The 16,193-nt window shown below is 29.2% G+C and overlaps 1 protein-coding gene across 7 annotated transcripts in view; it reads right to left on the reverse strand.

Moving 5' to 3' along the window:
* Nucleotides 1–1,770: 1,770 nt before the first annotated feature.
* The window catches only part of LOC130896764 (phosphatidate phosphatase LPIN3), an 84,479-nt gene continuing 70,056 nt past the window's right edge, over nt 1,771–16,193 (reverse strand). For 4 of the 7 annotated variants that reach the window (XM_057805069.1, XM_057805068.1, XM_057805070.1 and 1 more), the window contains 10 exons: nt 15,053–15,295; nt 14,102–14,210; nt 13,552–13,834; nt 13,179–13,380; nt 12,958–13,049; nt 12,755–12,903; nt 12,390–12,629; nt 10,783–10,897; nt 9,386–9,489; nt 8,152–9,244 (listed from right to left, as the gene is read on the reverse strand). In XM_057805069.1, coding sequence (XP_057661052.1) covers nt 9,109–9,244; nt 9,386–9,489; nt 10,783–10,897; nt 12,390–12,629; nt 12,755–12,903; nt 12,958–13,049; nt 13,179–13,380; nt 13,552–13,834; nt 14,102–14,210; nt 15,053–15,295 — 1,673 coding nt within the window. In that variant the 3' untranslated portion in view covers nt 8,152–9,108. Of the gene's footprint in view, nt 4,442–8,151; nt 9,245–9,385; nt 9,490–10,782; nt 10,898–12,389; nt 12,630–12,754; nt 12,904–12,957; nt 13,050–13,178; nt 13,381–13,551; nt 13,835–14,101; nt 14,211–15,052; nt 15,296–16,193 lie in introns of those variants that run through there. The other 3 variants (XM_057805072.1, XM_057805073.1, XM_057805071.1) reach the window with 1 other exon arrangement.

Below are 16,193 nucleotides of genomic sequence, written 5' to 3' on the forward strand. Positions count from 1 at the left end.
AGATTGTTTATTTTTGTCTGTTTCGTAATTTTCTTAAACAGAATCTGAGACAAATACAGCTGATGACGTTATTTCCAAAACGACAAATATTCGGGAGTATCTTCTTCAAGTATCTACTGAATCGCTCCTGAGTACAGAGCTAATTATTCAGTGGCCCAAAAAAGTATCCATTAAGAAAAAAAAGTAACAATTCAATTGATGAATTCGACAAGAGCGCCATCAGAATAATTGTCCACAATTTTTTTCTTTCAAAATGAGTTTCCTACAGTGGATAAAGTTCTGAAAGTAGTTAACGAAGATAAGGACTTGCCGGATTTTAAAACATCAAAATTTTATAATTTATTGTAAGAAATGGGATTTCAATACAAAAAACGAGGAACAGTTTATTATTAGAAAAAGCAGAAATAATTGTGTGGTGGCGAGAAATTTAAATATTTCGTGACGAAAATAGAAAAATTTACTAACATTGGTAAACGCTGGACATAATAAGGATAAGGCAAGCATTCTTGGATGGACTTTCCACCGGATTAAAAAACTCATCAGGTAGATAATATTTCAAAAAACTATTTTAAAAGTTTTTATTTAGTATCACCGGTCTGTGTATGTATGTGCGTAATCAAATCTAAGAACTTCATTTTAATTGACATCTACTTATAGCACTATATCTTCTCTTGTTATTTTTTCAAAGACTATCTCCAAAATTATAAAATATAAGTGAATTTACTTATCTTTATAATTTCTTACTTAATTGTCTAATTCTAAATATCAAGCTTCTTACATGTTTAAAGCCATATTGAGAGTCCCCTAAAATCTCATTAAAATAAAAGCTTGTTTCTAAAGAGATTTTTTTCACTATTATTTATTATTGGGTCGACTTAGGTAATTTCCACATTCATTACAATTCAAGAGTTAATAATACATTTTATGTTTGGTTGTATAGGTGCTTGGTTTCATAGGAAAAATTTAATTTTAGGAAGAGGACATAGACTAATAATTTGTCCCATCGGTAGTGAAAAGGGTTTTCTACCCGATGCTTTATAGGTATTAGAAACGAAAAGAATTTTGTAGAGACTATCACGACGAAATGGACGTGGTCTCTTTCGAAAACTCTACCAAAGCTTGAAGGTTGAACTAGGCTGCATATAACCATAGAGATATTACAGATAGAGTAGGCATGCTATAGGCGCCCATACAAGTGGAAGCGTCTGGCCGATAGAAAGAGAGAAATAATAATTTATGTATTGGTAATATCTCTATGCATATAACACAGTTATATGTGAGGTGACCAGTACTAATATGGGAAGGCTTAATAGGGAGAGCCATGCCAATATGTGATAATCTTCTTAATGCTCACAAAGATATTGTTGACCAAAAATCCTTCCTTTTGATCTCTTTGAAATTTAAGCATAGTGTCGCCAGCTAAAAGCTCTAGATATAATTTATACACACAATTTTCACGAAAAATTTCTTGATCCAGTAAAATATCAATTTTATTTTCCAAAAGGAAATCAGAAATCATATTCAAAGTATCCCAAGATACTGTCGAGCAGAAATTGCTTTGCAAATTTTATTTTGAATCTTTCAATTTTCTACAATATATTTTGGATTTTTAATTTCCGCTTCATTTTCTGTTCAAATTCATTGCAAGATTATTGAAACATCTAATAATAATCTAATAATAATAAAATAAATAATCTATGCATTAATTTAGCAGTGGATTTTAAGTATGTGTAGATATTAACATACAAATTAGTTGAAAATAAACAGCGATTTCCAAAAAAATAATTTATTGCTCTAACTCAAATTACAAAATAATGTTACACTTTTTTTAAAGTTACAAACAAACTATATCACAAAATTCAAAGTTTTTGAGGAAACATAATTGAATTATATATATAAAAAAATAGAAACTAAATACAATACAGACCTATTTTATTGGTAGATTATTTATCACAATACCAACAGCCTTGAAAAAGTCAAAATAAATCAATCCTAGTCATTGTAAATAATCGACTTCAACATTCCATTTAGGCAAAATTAATAAAGAAAATAACAATCGATGTCCGATGAAATAGGAAAGGAACTTAAGTGATAATGCAAAAACTATTAAAAAATGACTAAATAACTTTTTGCAAACGAGCCTACTTCAACAACTTTTATTCGATGGTGACTCATTGCCTATCATGTGAAAACTCAATTTAAAAATTACACAGTTCACTGTTACCCTAAACTGAAATTCATAAACTATAATTAAATTGATGTCAACTTTTGCAGATTTACTATGCAATGGTAGGAAGGTTAAATTGAAATCGATTAAATTAAATTCCTCTCAATATCGAACAAAACGACTTGAAAAACCTTTAATATGGAATTATGATATTCATGGCAAGCTACCTCTACATACTACTTAATTATATTCCAAAGTTTGCTTTTTAAAAGCTTTGTTCTCTGTGTATTAAATTAGAAAATGTTTTTATTTGTTCTAGCAATTTTTCTAAATTATTTTTGAAAATTGTTTATTAACTAACGTTCTATAAAAAGAAAAAGTTTGATAATTATTACAAAGTGTTAGATAATTTGCAAAATATTCGCTGATAAAGCAATTCTAGCTACATAAGACTGAAATGGTAACATTCAGTAATACATTATGTTTTTATATGAAAGGCTTATAATTAAACTACCATACAGATCTTGATGTACCCTCTCAAATTACCCATTTTCATTATAGAGATATAATTATTAGACTGAGACATTAAAAATATTCAAAAAATAATTTATAACCAAATATCATACCTTAATAATAGTTTGTACATCATATAAGGAAACATTAGAACATTACTATGAGTACAGGATATACAAGGTTATAAGTGTGCTATGAAGATATCTCGAAAGAAATATTGAAATATTGTTTCTTTACACCCCAGCATAAGCTCACTCTATATATTAACATCCATCGGGTTTTAAAAGCATTTGAAAAGAGTTACAAAAATTTAGAAAAAACTGAAATAACTTTAATCCTCTAATTATAAGTTGTATTTAAATTCATAATAGATTGTCAAAATGCGATATAAAACGGGGTGTGTTACATTCAAATTAACAGAGTTTGGATTCACTTCCACTATAACTGTAAACAATTGAACATATTTCAACTGAAATGAGCTCTTCCGAAAACTACTTGATACCCATGTCAACTCAACTCATAGTAGTATGTACATAATTTATATATTCTATTTTGTTATATAATAATGTATTGAAAGGAAAATACAACTAACTGTTACTAAATAACCACCGATAATTCCAAAAAGGAACAATGAAATAACTAGTTTTTGAACTAATAGCTCAAAAATATTGATTATCAAATAAATAATAATCACTATAAATCAAATACGAAGATAAAAATTCAGTACAATCAGAAAGTTCCAATTCCAGACTAGAAAGAAAATCATATTCAACCAAGTTTGAGATAGAAGTGGAGTGAAAGTCAAGATATCTGTTTAGCAAAATTAGTTCGTTAACCAAAATACACATTAATTCCGTTAACAAACATTTTCAACTATTTTATCTCCTTAAACCAAATGGTCCGTATTTTTCTATTGAATATTTTTCTGGAGTTTATATTTCTGTATACAATCTGAAAAATTGGCAGCGAAGAATTTAGATACATGTCAAAGTAATTCAGAACTTTCACTCAGTCGTCACTCAATTTTAAAAACGTCAATATTGATTTTTAGAGAAGCAAACATTTTTATCTCAACATTCACACATCACAGGTATATTTTTGTCTTGATAAACAATCATAATGCAATCACAACTGTATAAAACTTGATTGTATTACACAAACTAAACCAAGTCCCCTAGAATATGTCAGTTGAAATATACCATTTTTAAATTACTCATAAATTGGAATTGGCATAATGCCTTCAAATACTATAATTATAAAAAAACCTGAAGTAATAAATCAAAGGGTCTGTGAAATAAAGCCATAATTTGGTAAGTCTGATCACCTAAAAACATTTAAATGTCTACTAAAATTAATAGCACCCTCATAAAATAAAAATTAAAGATTACGTTACAACAACAGAAGAGGGGTTTACAAAAATTAAAATGTACATGTATCTTACATATTTTTTAAAATCAATCTAAGTCTAAAATGTTGCGTCTCCATCCCCTTAATTAATTTTCCTATCTCAATTGGGTAATTTTAAATTTACACATGCCAAACTTAAACAGTAATCAGCAATAAGCACAAATGTTTTAAGCTAATCACAGAGTTTACATTAATAAATGCAAATGACATATTTTATAAATAGCCTTTTAAACTAAAGGGTCTTCATCAATTTGCGCTATAGGATCACGCCAATATATATTTTGCGAGAAATCATTTGCTGCTTCCAAACGAGACGGAAACAGCTGGTCAACAATTACACTCATGTTGGAATAACTGAAAATAAAGAAAAGCAAATATTAAAATCAAAATATTTATTAATTACTTATTATCACACTTGAAGTTATATATAATTAATTTAATTACGATTATACGGCATAAATAAATCTACAATATTAAAGCTACACAAAAAGGGGTAATTAATTTGAATCATCAGATCTAGTTAACTATTCATTATTTCAATTTCTTGTAATAATACAAAGACTTCCTAGTAAATCCTGACAATATTTGTCATGTTATTTATTTATTTGGATTTAGATTACTCCAATATTAAAATTCGCAATGCATAATAATTTACATACAATATGTACTTAAGAATAGTTAGTAACAGAAATTAGAAACCACTAATAAAAATGTTTTAAAATTATTTCAGCAATAAGACCAATTTTAGGAAATACAGAATGCCAATGAAATACCAATGAAAATATTACATAGTGAAATTTCAAGAAAAAGAAAATTATTTGTTAAGTAAGGAACGCTGACGAGAAAGTGCAACCACATAATTGAAATAATAGAATATAAAAATATTAATTCATTGATTTTAGGTCTCTTCTATGTCCTTCGACCTACTTCGTTCTTTATGATTTATTTAGGTCGAAAAGTTAATTTTTACATTTAATTTTAAACTGATTTTCATAGAAAAAAATCACGATATTAAACATATAAAAAGGTCCAAGAAGTAATAATTAAACAAAATATTTTAGCTCATTTACAGAATATAAATCAAACAGAAAGAAATTAATTTTTAATTACGAATACGAAATACCCAGAGTAAATAAGGAAACGGTAATTGACTCATACATTTAGAGACAAACAGTTAAATTTTTAATATCAGTGGAGTCCACTTTTAAAATTACTAGAATGTCAATATTAAGGTTAGGTCCTAACCGTAAATATTATCTATATTTAGATGTTATCAGTCTATATTACACAATATTTGAGCATTCACCTAGATGTCGAATTGAGACACTAGAAGTACTCTTTTTATGTAGTAACAAAAATTACAAGATTTAAAAAAAATCTAGTAATCTAAAGTAGTAACTGATTGACACTTAATTGATTTTCAATACTCATAGGATGTTGAATACCAACAAAGTTCTGATATAACATATTACTGTAAATTATTAGTATCAAGCACGTACTTATGTATGTCAATACCTATGAAAATTGTTCCAAACAGTTTAAAAGCCCATAACCACAATCCAAAAATCGATATACTTTTGTTATGTAACACAAAAATATGTATTAAAAGGCAGAATTTTCTGGGCATTAGGAACTAGACAAAGGTTCCAAGTTAGAAATATTAATTAAATCTATTGATAATCGAAAAAAACCTTTACTAATGATGGCAAATTTTCAATAATTTGAATCAGACATTTCAATATGTTCAAGATAAATCATTTTAATGTAATATTGTTTTAATTATAAGTAACATCAAAGTATAATATTCAACATTTTCAAATATACATATCTAAGTGTAATAGTATTTCAAATAACCAGTATGAGGAATATTGTTAAAAGCATGGTAGCTACGATTTTAAAAGATTAAAGTTAAAATCCCAATTCAGAAAGCAAGTGATTTGGAAAATATCACAGATTATCTGTATGTTAGAATTTTCAGAAAACTTTGTACAATGAATAACAAAAATTCTGATCATACCATCATATGAGATATTATGTTTGGTAGAGCAGTTAAAATAATTTTCAAATTGATTTAAACAGAGAAAAATTATAAAGTGAAGTTAATTAATTATTATAGCCAATTTTCAAGTAGTTTGTCCCATAAAAGTGAACAAATAGCTGAGAATATTAAAAAATATGTAAGTTGATAACTTCTCTAACATCCACTAATTACAATACCACATATGATGGCATTAATTTTTTTCTTTTTGGCAAAATTGAGCAAGTTGTGAAAATGATGATGTTAATAATATTAGAAAAACGAAAGAATAATGAGAATTAATAATATGTAGTTGATATATCTAACTAAAAAAAATTAGACACTAGAAACATCTACCTAACCATAACACATGAATAGTAATTTATTACACAATCTTCCTTAAATAGCAATTAAATTTTTCAAATGACACAATATAATATTTATATGGGCCATGTGTTAGTAATTCATAAAATAATTGAAGTATACTGAGGTGTAATTACAACGTTCCTTGCTTCTAAAAGCGATAATATTGACTCTTATCTAAAGTTATAAATGAGTTTGAAGCATGCTGGATAGCACCAATATTTCTCGAAAACAGCTCAGTCAGATTTTATGCCACCTTGTCTAATAAAAAAATTCAATACATTTATTTTGTTTTTTGTACCCATACGTCTCATAGAAGAGCATTGAAGAAAATCGCAGCATATTCTATTTTTCTGTCCCAACAGACCTATGTCATGTCCGATCCTGCATGATTGACAATGAAGCAAAATGTACCTTCGTGTCGTTTTGATTGAAGTTTGTTTTCAATAGATCGACGGTAGACTGGAAGTATATAAAAATTGTAGCCAAAAATCAGCAGAATTAAGATGTTTTTCTTGCAAGCGTTATCTCTATGAGTTCTTTTGTGAAGAGTAAGTCCAATAAATGATAAAGCATTCGAACCTACCACCTTTCACTACGAAGCTGTATTTTGTAGCATCCCCTGATGCTATCAATAAGGTCTACAGGACCCATGTGGCGATCATATTCTCCAAAAATATTTGAAAGATCATTTGTTATGTACTACTTGGTCTTTTTGTCATACCTCCTCACCAGTGATTTTGGCATCTTCAGGCTACGTTGCTACATCCACACCATTGACATCAGCAACATACTCAACAGAATAGTTTCTGTCTTCATTAAAAATTTCTTGTAGACAATTTGCAATCTCAAATCGTTTCTGCCTATTATACGAAGACTTAGTATACCGTTTTGTGATAAGTACACTAGCAGTGGTAAGCTTCTAAAGATAATTTGTAATTTTGGTTGCGAGGTACTTCTCGTAACAGACGCACAGTAACATTTGAGGAAGCATCAAGAACTCGTTTGGCACTACCATATTTTCTGAGCTAATTTTAGGTTCGATTCATATACTCTACTGACAACTTGAATCTTATAAAAATTAGACCTCGGGTTCAACAAACAAGTGCTGTCACAGTGCACTATCGCCATCTACATTATTTATATTCAACTAAAGCGAAACATATTTTAATTTTAAATGGTAAAAAATTAATTATTGACCGAAATGTCACATGGCGCTACAGAGGGTTAACAGTGTCTATATTGATCAGTGAATGTGTCCAGCTAATAGTAAATTCACATCTTTTTTAAAACTTGAATTGATTATGGAATAGTTCTCTTCTTTAAAAGTTCTAATACAATATATTGATTCGATTTAAAGAGATGAAAGTAGTATTGACTAAATTTACTAGTATATGCTTGTACTGAAGTTTAAAAGGTTACTGGTAATCAACGTAACAGGAATATTAATGAAAATACACGTGACTCAAATTAAAGTATGTTGGAATGGTCAATTAATTCACCCACCTTATACCCTGTATATTATTTAAAAATTTTAGGTTTCACAGTTAGGTAGATAATTAATAGTATCCCCTACAATATTACTTAATATGTAATGCTTTTCAAGTTAACCTTGATGATAAACAGAAATTAGTGCGGAAGAGTCAAGAAAAGATATTGAAATATAACACTGCTTGCTTACCATAATCATCGATGCAACCAAATCACGTGTTGACTGAGGATGAGTTGTAGAAGATCCGAAACGTTTAACCCCATACTTAGCTTTCGTAAATTTATTTAACAGCTTCGTTATATTTACTTATAATTAGTTAACCAACGTACATATGTATTTTATCAATACAGAAAAACCAAGCAAAAAGCGAACTTAGATGATTATTAATGAAACATACAGGTAAAGTATTTATCATAGAAAAAATATATAAAAGTCTCCTATATGTTTCACCCGACATTAACCTAACCATGCATTTTGATAAAACACATATGTTCATTTAACGAATAATATATTGACTATATAAAGAGAGAGAAAAAACTTAGCAGCCGACAATTAAATAGATAATAAATAACGTATAACAATAATTACATTATTTTGTGTATAAAATAACAGGGAATAATAAAAAAATATCGATATGTTATATAGAAAATTTCTAGAAACGTTGATAATATTCTTGATTACACATTCATATAATCTTATATGCAGGTAAACTCTTCATACCTTCGAACTCTGAAGATGATAACTTTGTTATCAAAACACGCATCAGATAGTGTAATTTTAAGTTTTGTCGTAGTAGTAGTAACAAGTGTGTTTAATGTGAGAACCTTTCTCAAGAGATACTTTCAGTATAAATGATTATATCATAAAAATGTGTTTCAATATTCTCAATTTGACCTCATTACGAGCAGAAGGACTGAGTATAGCATAAGCTCTCATAATGTTTATCAAAAAAATTTGTTCTGGAATTTATCTCTATGGAATGAGCACAAGACAATTTTCGAATATAACATTTTTGTTACTGTCAATAGTTTTTTAAAATTCCCCATATTTTATTAGAAATTTAATTGATTCAACTAATATCTTTGCGTAAAAATTTAAATATAAATTAAAATAATATCATGAGAAACTACAATTTGTATAAATTGATATTTAGTTTTCCCGAAAAGAGGATGATTCAGAATCAGAGTCATCCACATAGTCAGAATCTCCATCTGTATCATATAAATTAATTTTATTCAAAATTGGGGGAAATACGTCATTCACCACCAGAGATTGGCCTGAGTAACTGCAAAATTAAATGAAAAAATCAGCAACTGACTAGAGTAACAAAATCAAAATTACCAAGCAACCAGCAACCCACAGTAGCATATAGCCCCTACACCAATCACATTATCTTAAATCGAGGTAGTAATAATAACCCTCTTACCTTGACTGGAAAGTTTGGGTGAGTTCATGCTTTAATTCCCCTTTTGGATTGATGGTGAATATTCTAACTATTGGTATCCCAACTGCTCTGTAAGCCCAAACGTCCTGAAACGTATTTTATTTAGTATTGAGTCTTTTTATGTATGTGTATTAGGGAACAATATATTTGTGAAGATAAATCTAATACGATAAAGGAAGCTGAATTTTTCTAAAAGAATTTTAATAGTCATTAAATATTTGTGATTATACATTATATAATGTATCACCGACTGGAGATATATATCTCATACTTCGAGAAAGTGTGGTTTTGTCCTCTGAGCACCAGAATCTTCACGTTGCATTATCTGTCTAGTGTCTTCAGATGTCCACTGAGGTGACAGTGCCTCGTTAAGACTCCTGTTAGTATTCATAGCTTGTTCTTACTTAGGCTGATCGGTTTTACCCGTACTTACCTTTTTTCCAATGCTATTTCAATTGTTCTGTAGCTGATACCACAGAAGGGTTCAGGTCCCATGAAGGGTTTGTCTGCCCCTACTTTAGAGACTATCGGCCAATTCGTTTCCCTCCACTCCAGTGTGTCCCGGAATCCATTGCAGAGCATTTTTCTTGCCCAGCTTGTTCAATTTATCTTATTCTCAAACTAATTTTGATTTTATAATATTGGAGCTTAAAGCTCTAATGGCTGCTTGGCTATCGGACAGGATAGTTCCTATTGAAGTGGACACATTTTTCAATTGCATAAATTTCTGCTTGAAGCATGCTTGGTGTGATCCCCAGGTTTTCAGAGTGTTTAAAGTTCTGGAACCGTACACATTCCAGTTCTGTCTGCTACTTCGAAGCCTTCCATATATCCTTATATCCATATATTTGATGGCATTTTTGTTCATTTTTCATAAGGTGTTTCGATCCCATTTACTTCTATCTACAGCTTAGTATTGAGGTGATTTTTTTCTCAAAGCTAAACCTTTTCAATATTTCGTCCTGAGGCATGTCACAGATTTGATCATTTTTTGAGGACAGTTTTGCCTTGGTGATTCCGTCTCTGAACATTCTGAGTGGGAGATTTGGAATCACTTATAATACAGCGGTTACATATATGCAAGCCAGTCTTTTTAACTTGGACAGATTGTTCCTCGTGGTATTCAGACTAGTTCTAGTACCCCAAACCACTCCCATATGTGTTGTTGATCTCCAATTGCCGTGTAGATCCACAAGAGGATCTTTGGGTTACAACCCCAATTTCTACCTGTGAAGTTTCTGTACATTGCACATTCATAAATATTACTAAATAAAGTCTTCAATTCGAAATTTTGCGAAGAAAGTCTTTCCCGACATTGAAAATAATTTCAAAAATAATCTTAAAAGCCAGCTTTTAATTGAATGAATAATGATACTTACATTAATTCGATTTCCATAACCAGCATAAAAAGGATTTGAATCAACAGGAAATAAAGCTTTAATATCGGACATGCATGAAATTTTAAACTGTTCTGGCTTCCTTTCGATGACCTCCCTAAAATCCAAATAATAAATTTTAATATGCACAATTATGAAATAAAAAGTTTGATTCCAGAAAGTTATTTTCAATAAAAGATATTATTGATTTATGAAAGAATAAAATAATTAACAACAAAACTAGTGCTAAATAAGTGCAAGAGATGCACACCAATAGAAATATTTCACCATGCACAATTTCATTACATCTTCAGTTTATCCGATATTTTAACCATTATTGTCCTATATCAATTAATCTATGTAAAATGGTAAAAAACTGTTTTATTTTATCATGAACAGACATAATAGAACCGTCAATATTATAATGTCATCAATACTTTTACTTTATAATAAGAAGATTTTTTTACATTATTTGATGAAGTTTGTTTTCCTGAATTTTTAAAAAATGATTTAAATAGGAGCCATAAAATTAAAAAAAAAACAGAAAACTTATAAAAATCGAGATAAAACATTTCATGAATAACTTTTAAATTAACTAAACAGTCTATCAAACCCAAACTATTTCTTACAGGAAAGTTCAAACTGTGTTCCGTTTACTATCTACATAGGCCAAAACGATGGTAGACATGTTTTATAGAGTTTTTAATTATCTGCGTAGCCATTTCATGTCTTCCTTTAAGTCTTCTAAATTGTCTGGTCCTTTAACGTAGAACCGATTTTTTAAATGTTCCCGCAGCAAAAAATAACGGGGGTAAAATCAAGTGACCTAGATGGCCACTACATTGATCCACGTCTTCCAATCCACTTTCCTGCAGACGGGTTATGCAGAAACCTTTGAACATTAAGCCTATAATATGATGGAAGTAGGACCATTTTGTTGGGGCCATATACTGGGATTCAATTTTTTATTTGGATTCGAAATTGCCGCAATTAGATCTGGAAGCACTGCCATATGAAAAGATGTTCCAAATATCACTCTGCTGTTAAATCCCCGCAGAAGAAATAAGAGCCAATAAATTTTTCCCTAATGATTCCTACTAAATTTTTTGAGGGCTATGGGTGTGTTTTGTCTGAATACAGATTTTCCCAAGCCCAATATCTACAATTTGGTCGATTTACAATACCACTTAAACAAAACGTTGCCTAGTCTGAAAATACCACACTATTAAAAATACTTAGATTTTCATCACAATGTCTCATGAAGATTAAGAAAATTCCAAACGTCTGTCCGGATCATCTCCAGAGAGTTCGTGAACAAGTTGAACTTTGAATAGGTGCAGTTTTTTTTCTTTCAAAACTTTATTACAAACAACTAACTAACATTTTGTTGTAAGGAAATTTCTGTAGTAGTTGCATGAAGGTTGTTTTCTAATAACAGCAGAATATCTAACTTTTCATCGTCGCTTATTTCTGGTTTTCCACGGTCCCGTTTCATTACATAATGAAATAAAAAAACAGAGCCTCCTATTTTGTCGTTTACAATAATAATCGATGAAAAAGATTTTTTATGACAGATGGTACCCATATAAAACATAATTTGTCCTGTTTACCTGTGGAAAGCCGTTATCAGAGATGTTGGATTCAAAAGTATTGGACCATCAGGCATACTCAAATTTCCTTGTTTAATAGATTTTAAATAATCTCTGGTAATCCTTGCCTGACCAATGGCTCTTGCACTCAAATAAAGTAATTTATAACCATTATCTTCAATTTTATTGAATAATTGAGCTACTCCAGTCTGTGCCCAATCTTTGCCAACGATGGGTAAGATGTGGCCTAAAACGTCAGACCTAAAAAACAGGTTATCAATTTTAGTTATTCAATTTTTGTAATGTAAAATGCTTATTTTTGTCTATAAAGACCCTCCACACATTTAGACTGGAGATGTTGAAAACTTTAATACCAGTCAACTTACTTTGTTATGGTACCATCTATATCAGATACAACAATTTTGTCGTCCCATTTCCACTTGTACAAATGACACTGGCATCTTGTAGTTCCCTGATAAGCTGTTGTAACACTGAATTCTACTTCATTCAAACCGTCTCTTAAATTTAATGAAGCCTGTAAAATATTTTGAGTACATTATTAGGAAAACCATTTGAAATAAATACTTACAATTTGTTTAGAAGTCAATCTTAAAGTTTTTCGATACTTTTCAAAACTAGAGTTAGGAGATCTAGGTATATTCATTTGTTCACTAAAAGACTCTGAAGAAAAAAAATTATTAATAGTAATTTTTTCTAGGCTACCTTTATCATTTGTTCATTACAAACTAAAGTTCATTGATAATCACATACCAGAGCTAGATATATGTTATTAAAATATATTCAACTCACCCGTTTTGTCACTTTCTTCTAATTTGTCATTTTCTTCTATTTTGTCATGTTCTCCCTTTTCTATAACAACTTGTTTGGTATCAACAACTTTTTTAAGATTAACATTTTCAGAAGCAGGAGTAGTTTCTCTAGAAGTTGCACCACGACTCCATCTCCACCAGGATCGTCTAATTTCTTGTTTTGGACCTTCTTCTTTCAATTCCTACACATAAAATATTCGAAAATCATAAAAATTTCCAATTATTTTGAGCATTGAACTTCTATTGAATTGTAGAGTAGTATGATAGATAACAAATATACAATTAAGGTACAGTACACAAAAGAAATAGAAAAATGATAAAAAAGTTTATTTTTAAAAAAATGATGTACTAACCTGTGCAGCTGGCCGATTTGGCATGTGTATATTACATAACTGATCAACAGATGATTGAACCAACGGTCTTCCATATACCATTATACTGGTTATAATAGGTGCAGCGACTTTCCACGTATAATATTTATCTTTGATCCTCACAACCAAATCGGGATTTTCGAATAGAATGGGATTATTACACAAATCGCTGAATTTAACGACTTTTTCTAAAAACCTGTTGCAATTTGGTTCCGGGTCCCAGCCACACATGGAGAGCGAGATATCTTGTGAAAACGTCTGGGCACTAAATTCATACTTTAATTAACTTTATAGCATTTTAAAGTTAAAAATTGTATGTTATTATACAGGAAAAATATATTGTTAAAATTACTGATATAAAATATACAAAAACACATAGAAGTATGTAAAAAATTTCAGAATACTTTGTATAATAATGTATTTACAAAAAATAAGAGAAATTAAACATTTTGTAATTGAAGTGCTATTATAGGATGTGATAAAATGTTACAAAATTCCCATCTCTAATATTAGATTACAGATATTTACTTACAATTTATTTTGATCCTCAAAATCGGAGTCGATACTTTTGCATCCATCTGCGCTGTTAGGGCTTTGAGTCAGCGAAGGTCCATTTCCTGATTCACAATCCACCTCGACTTCTAAATTTTGCATTAGATAACACTTATTACATACAAATAAATAGCAAGCATAAATCCACAAGAGCATTGTTTGCTACTAATACATCAAAGGTCCCAAATATTTTTTGTGAAAAAAGGATGAGAAGTTAATTCTCTTGATAATTTCAAATATTTCTAAATTCTTCTGAAGAATCAGTTCAATGTATGCAAACAAACTCATTCGATTCCACAAGTTGACTAAATCTGAACATTTAATCAAATTTGGAGTAAATATGGAACATTTCATGCATATGTAAACACACGCAAATATTTAACTTGGAAGCAACCGAAGTAATCAAATAATAGAATATTAAATCAATGCAGCTTAAATTTTGTATTGGTATTAACAGAGGAAATAATTGCAACATTCTTTTCTTTACAAGAGCAAAGCATGTTATCATTCAATGCATGCATATTGATATAATACAATATTATTTTCAAAATTAACAGGAATTAAATATATACTATGTATAACTATATCTAAATTTTTTATCTAATCTATTATTTTAAATGAAGAAATAAATAAGAATTTACTAACAAAATGATTTTTTGAAAATTAGAACTTTTTTTTCATATACTGGATTCAAAAGTACTACAGTAAATTAATCAAACAATTCAATTACCGCATAAAAAGTAAAGAACTAAAAATTCTATTTCCTCGCCATTTAATAAGATATGGTTATCATATATTATTTGCAGAATATGAAGATAATAATAATATGAGAAATAATTTCTGTTTTTAATTCAAATTGATTGCATACCAAACATAGGACTACATAGGAAATAAAATTTATTTTTACAAAATACATAATAAGTTAAATTACCTTTTCTCTCCTTGTTTGTACTGAAATATGTTTGAGCTACTTCTTGATTGACAGTACCTGAAGTAATCTCTGACAAATATATTCCTCCTTCTAAAGGATTCGGAGTACCATGTTTTTGTTTCATAAAGGAAAACATACCGCTTAGCATAGATCTATGTTCCTTATCGCTAGCTGGAGAATTTGTTTGAGATACGCTTGGAAATCCACCCCATTCCCAGCTTTTTGCACCATCCATGAGATCATCTAGGAAAAAATGAATACTTTTAAATTAAATTTAACGCATTACCTTTAAAATGTGTAACAAAACTGGATGAAATGGAGAAAAATCAAGTCCCATACATGGATAACAATATTTACTTCAAGTTGTAGGTAAACACATATTGTATTTATACAGAGTTGGGATTCTACTTATGTTTGAGAATAATAAATATATTCCAAATAAGGTTCGATATTTATTAGATGTGGAATTTTTTATACCCTCCAAAATGTTTGGAAATATAAATATTTTCGAAGTAAGTTCAATATTTATTATATTATGTATAAAATTCATTCTTATATAAATAATAAATTTTCAAGATTTACTCGAGAAATTATTGATTTATTAAAAATTTGAATAATAAATTTAAAGAAAATTTATATAATAAATATTAGTTAATTTTAGAAAACTGGATATTATACAAATAAGATGACACAGAAGAAAATTAATGAGTAATCAGTTCACATGCCAATTATTGATCTTGAAATTTGATTGTTAAAATAAAAACTATGATAATTTAGAAATTTTAAATCTACACTATCACTATGTTGAATTTTTTAAAATTTTTAGTGATCAAATCAAATCATTCAACAAAATCTGAAATTGTTGAAGTGTAAAGTAGGTAAAGTTTGATTCTAATACTTTTCAGTACTAGATCCTAAACCTTGTTAACGGGTTTTTTCAAGTACACATTAAACTAGAAACATGTTTTCTTGTTATCTACCAAAATGAAATTAAATGCTTATTACATCACTCGACAAGTCGTGTGACTAACAGTTTTGTTATTTTCACAAAAATGGGTTCAAATAATTGCTTTTTGATAAAAAAAAATAACAGTATAAGTTCAGCAATGGTTTCAAAGTATTATCTACCTCATCGAAAAGA

The sequence above is a fragment of the Diorhabda carinulata genome, chromosome 7 (assembly GCF_026250575.1).
Source record: "Diorhabda carinulata isolate Delta chromosome 7, icDioCari1.1, whole genome shotgun sequence".
Lineage (NCBI taxonomy): Eukaryota > Metazoa > Arthropoda > Insecta > Coleoptera > Chrysomelidae > Diorhabda > Diorhabda carinulata.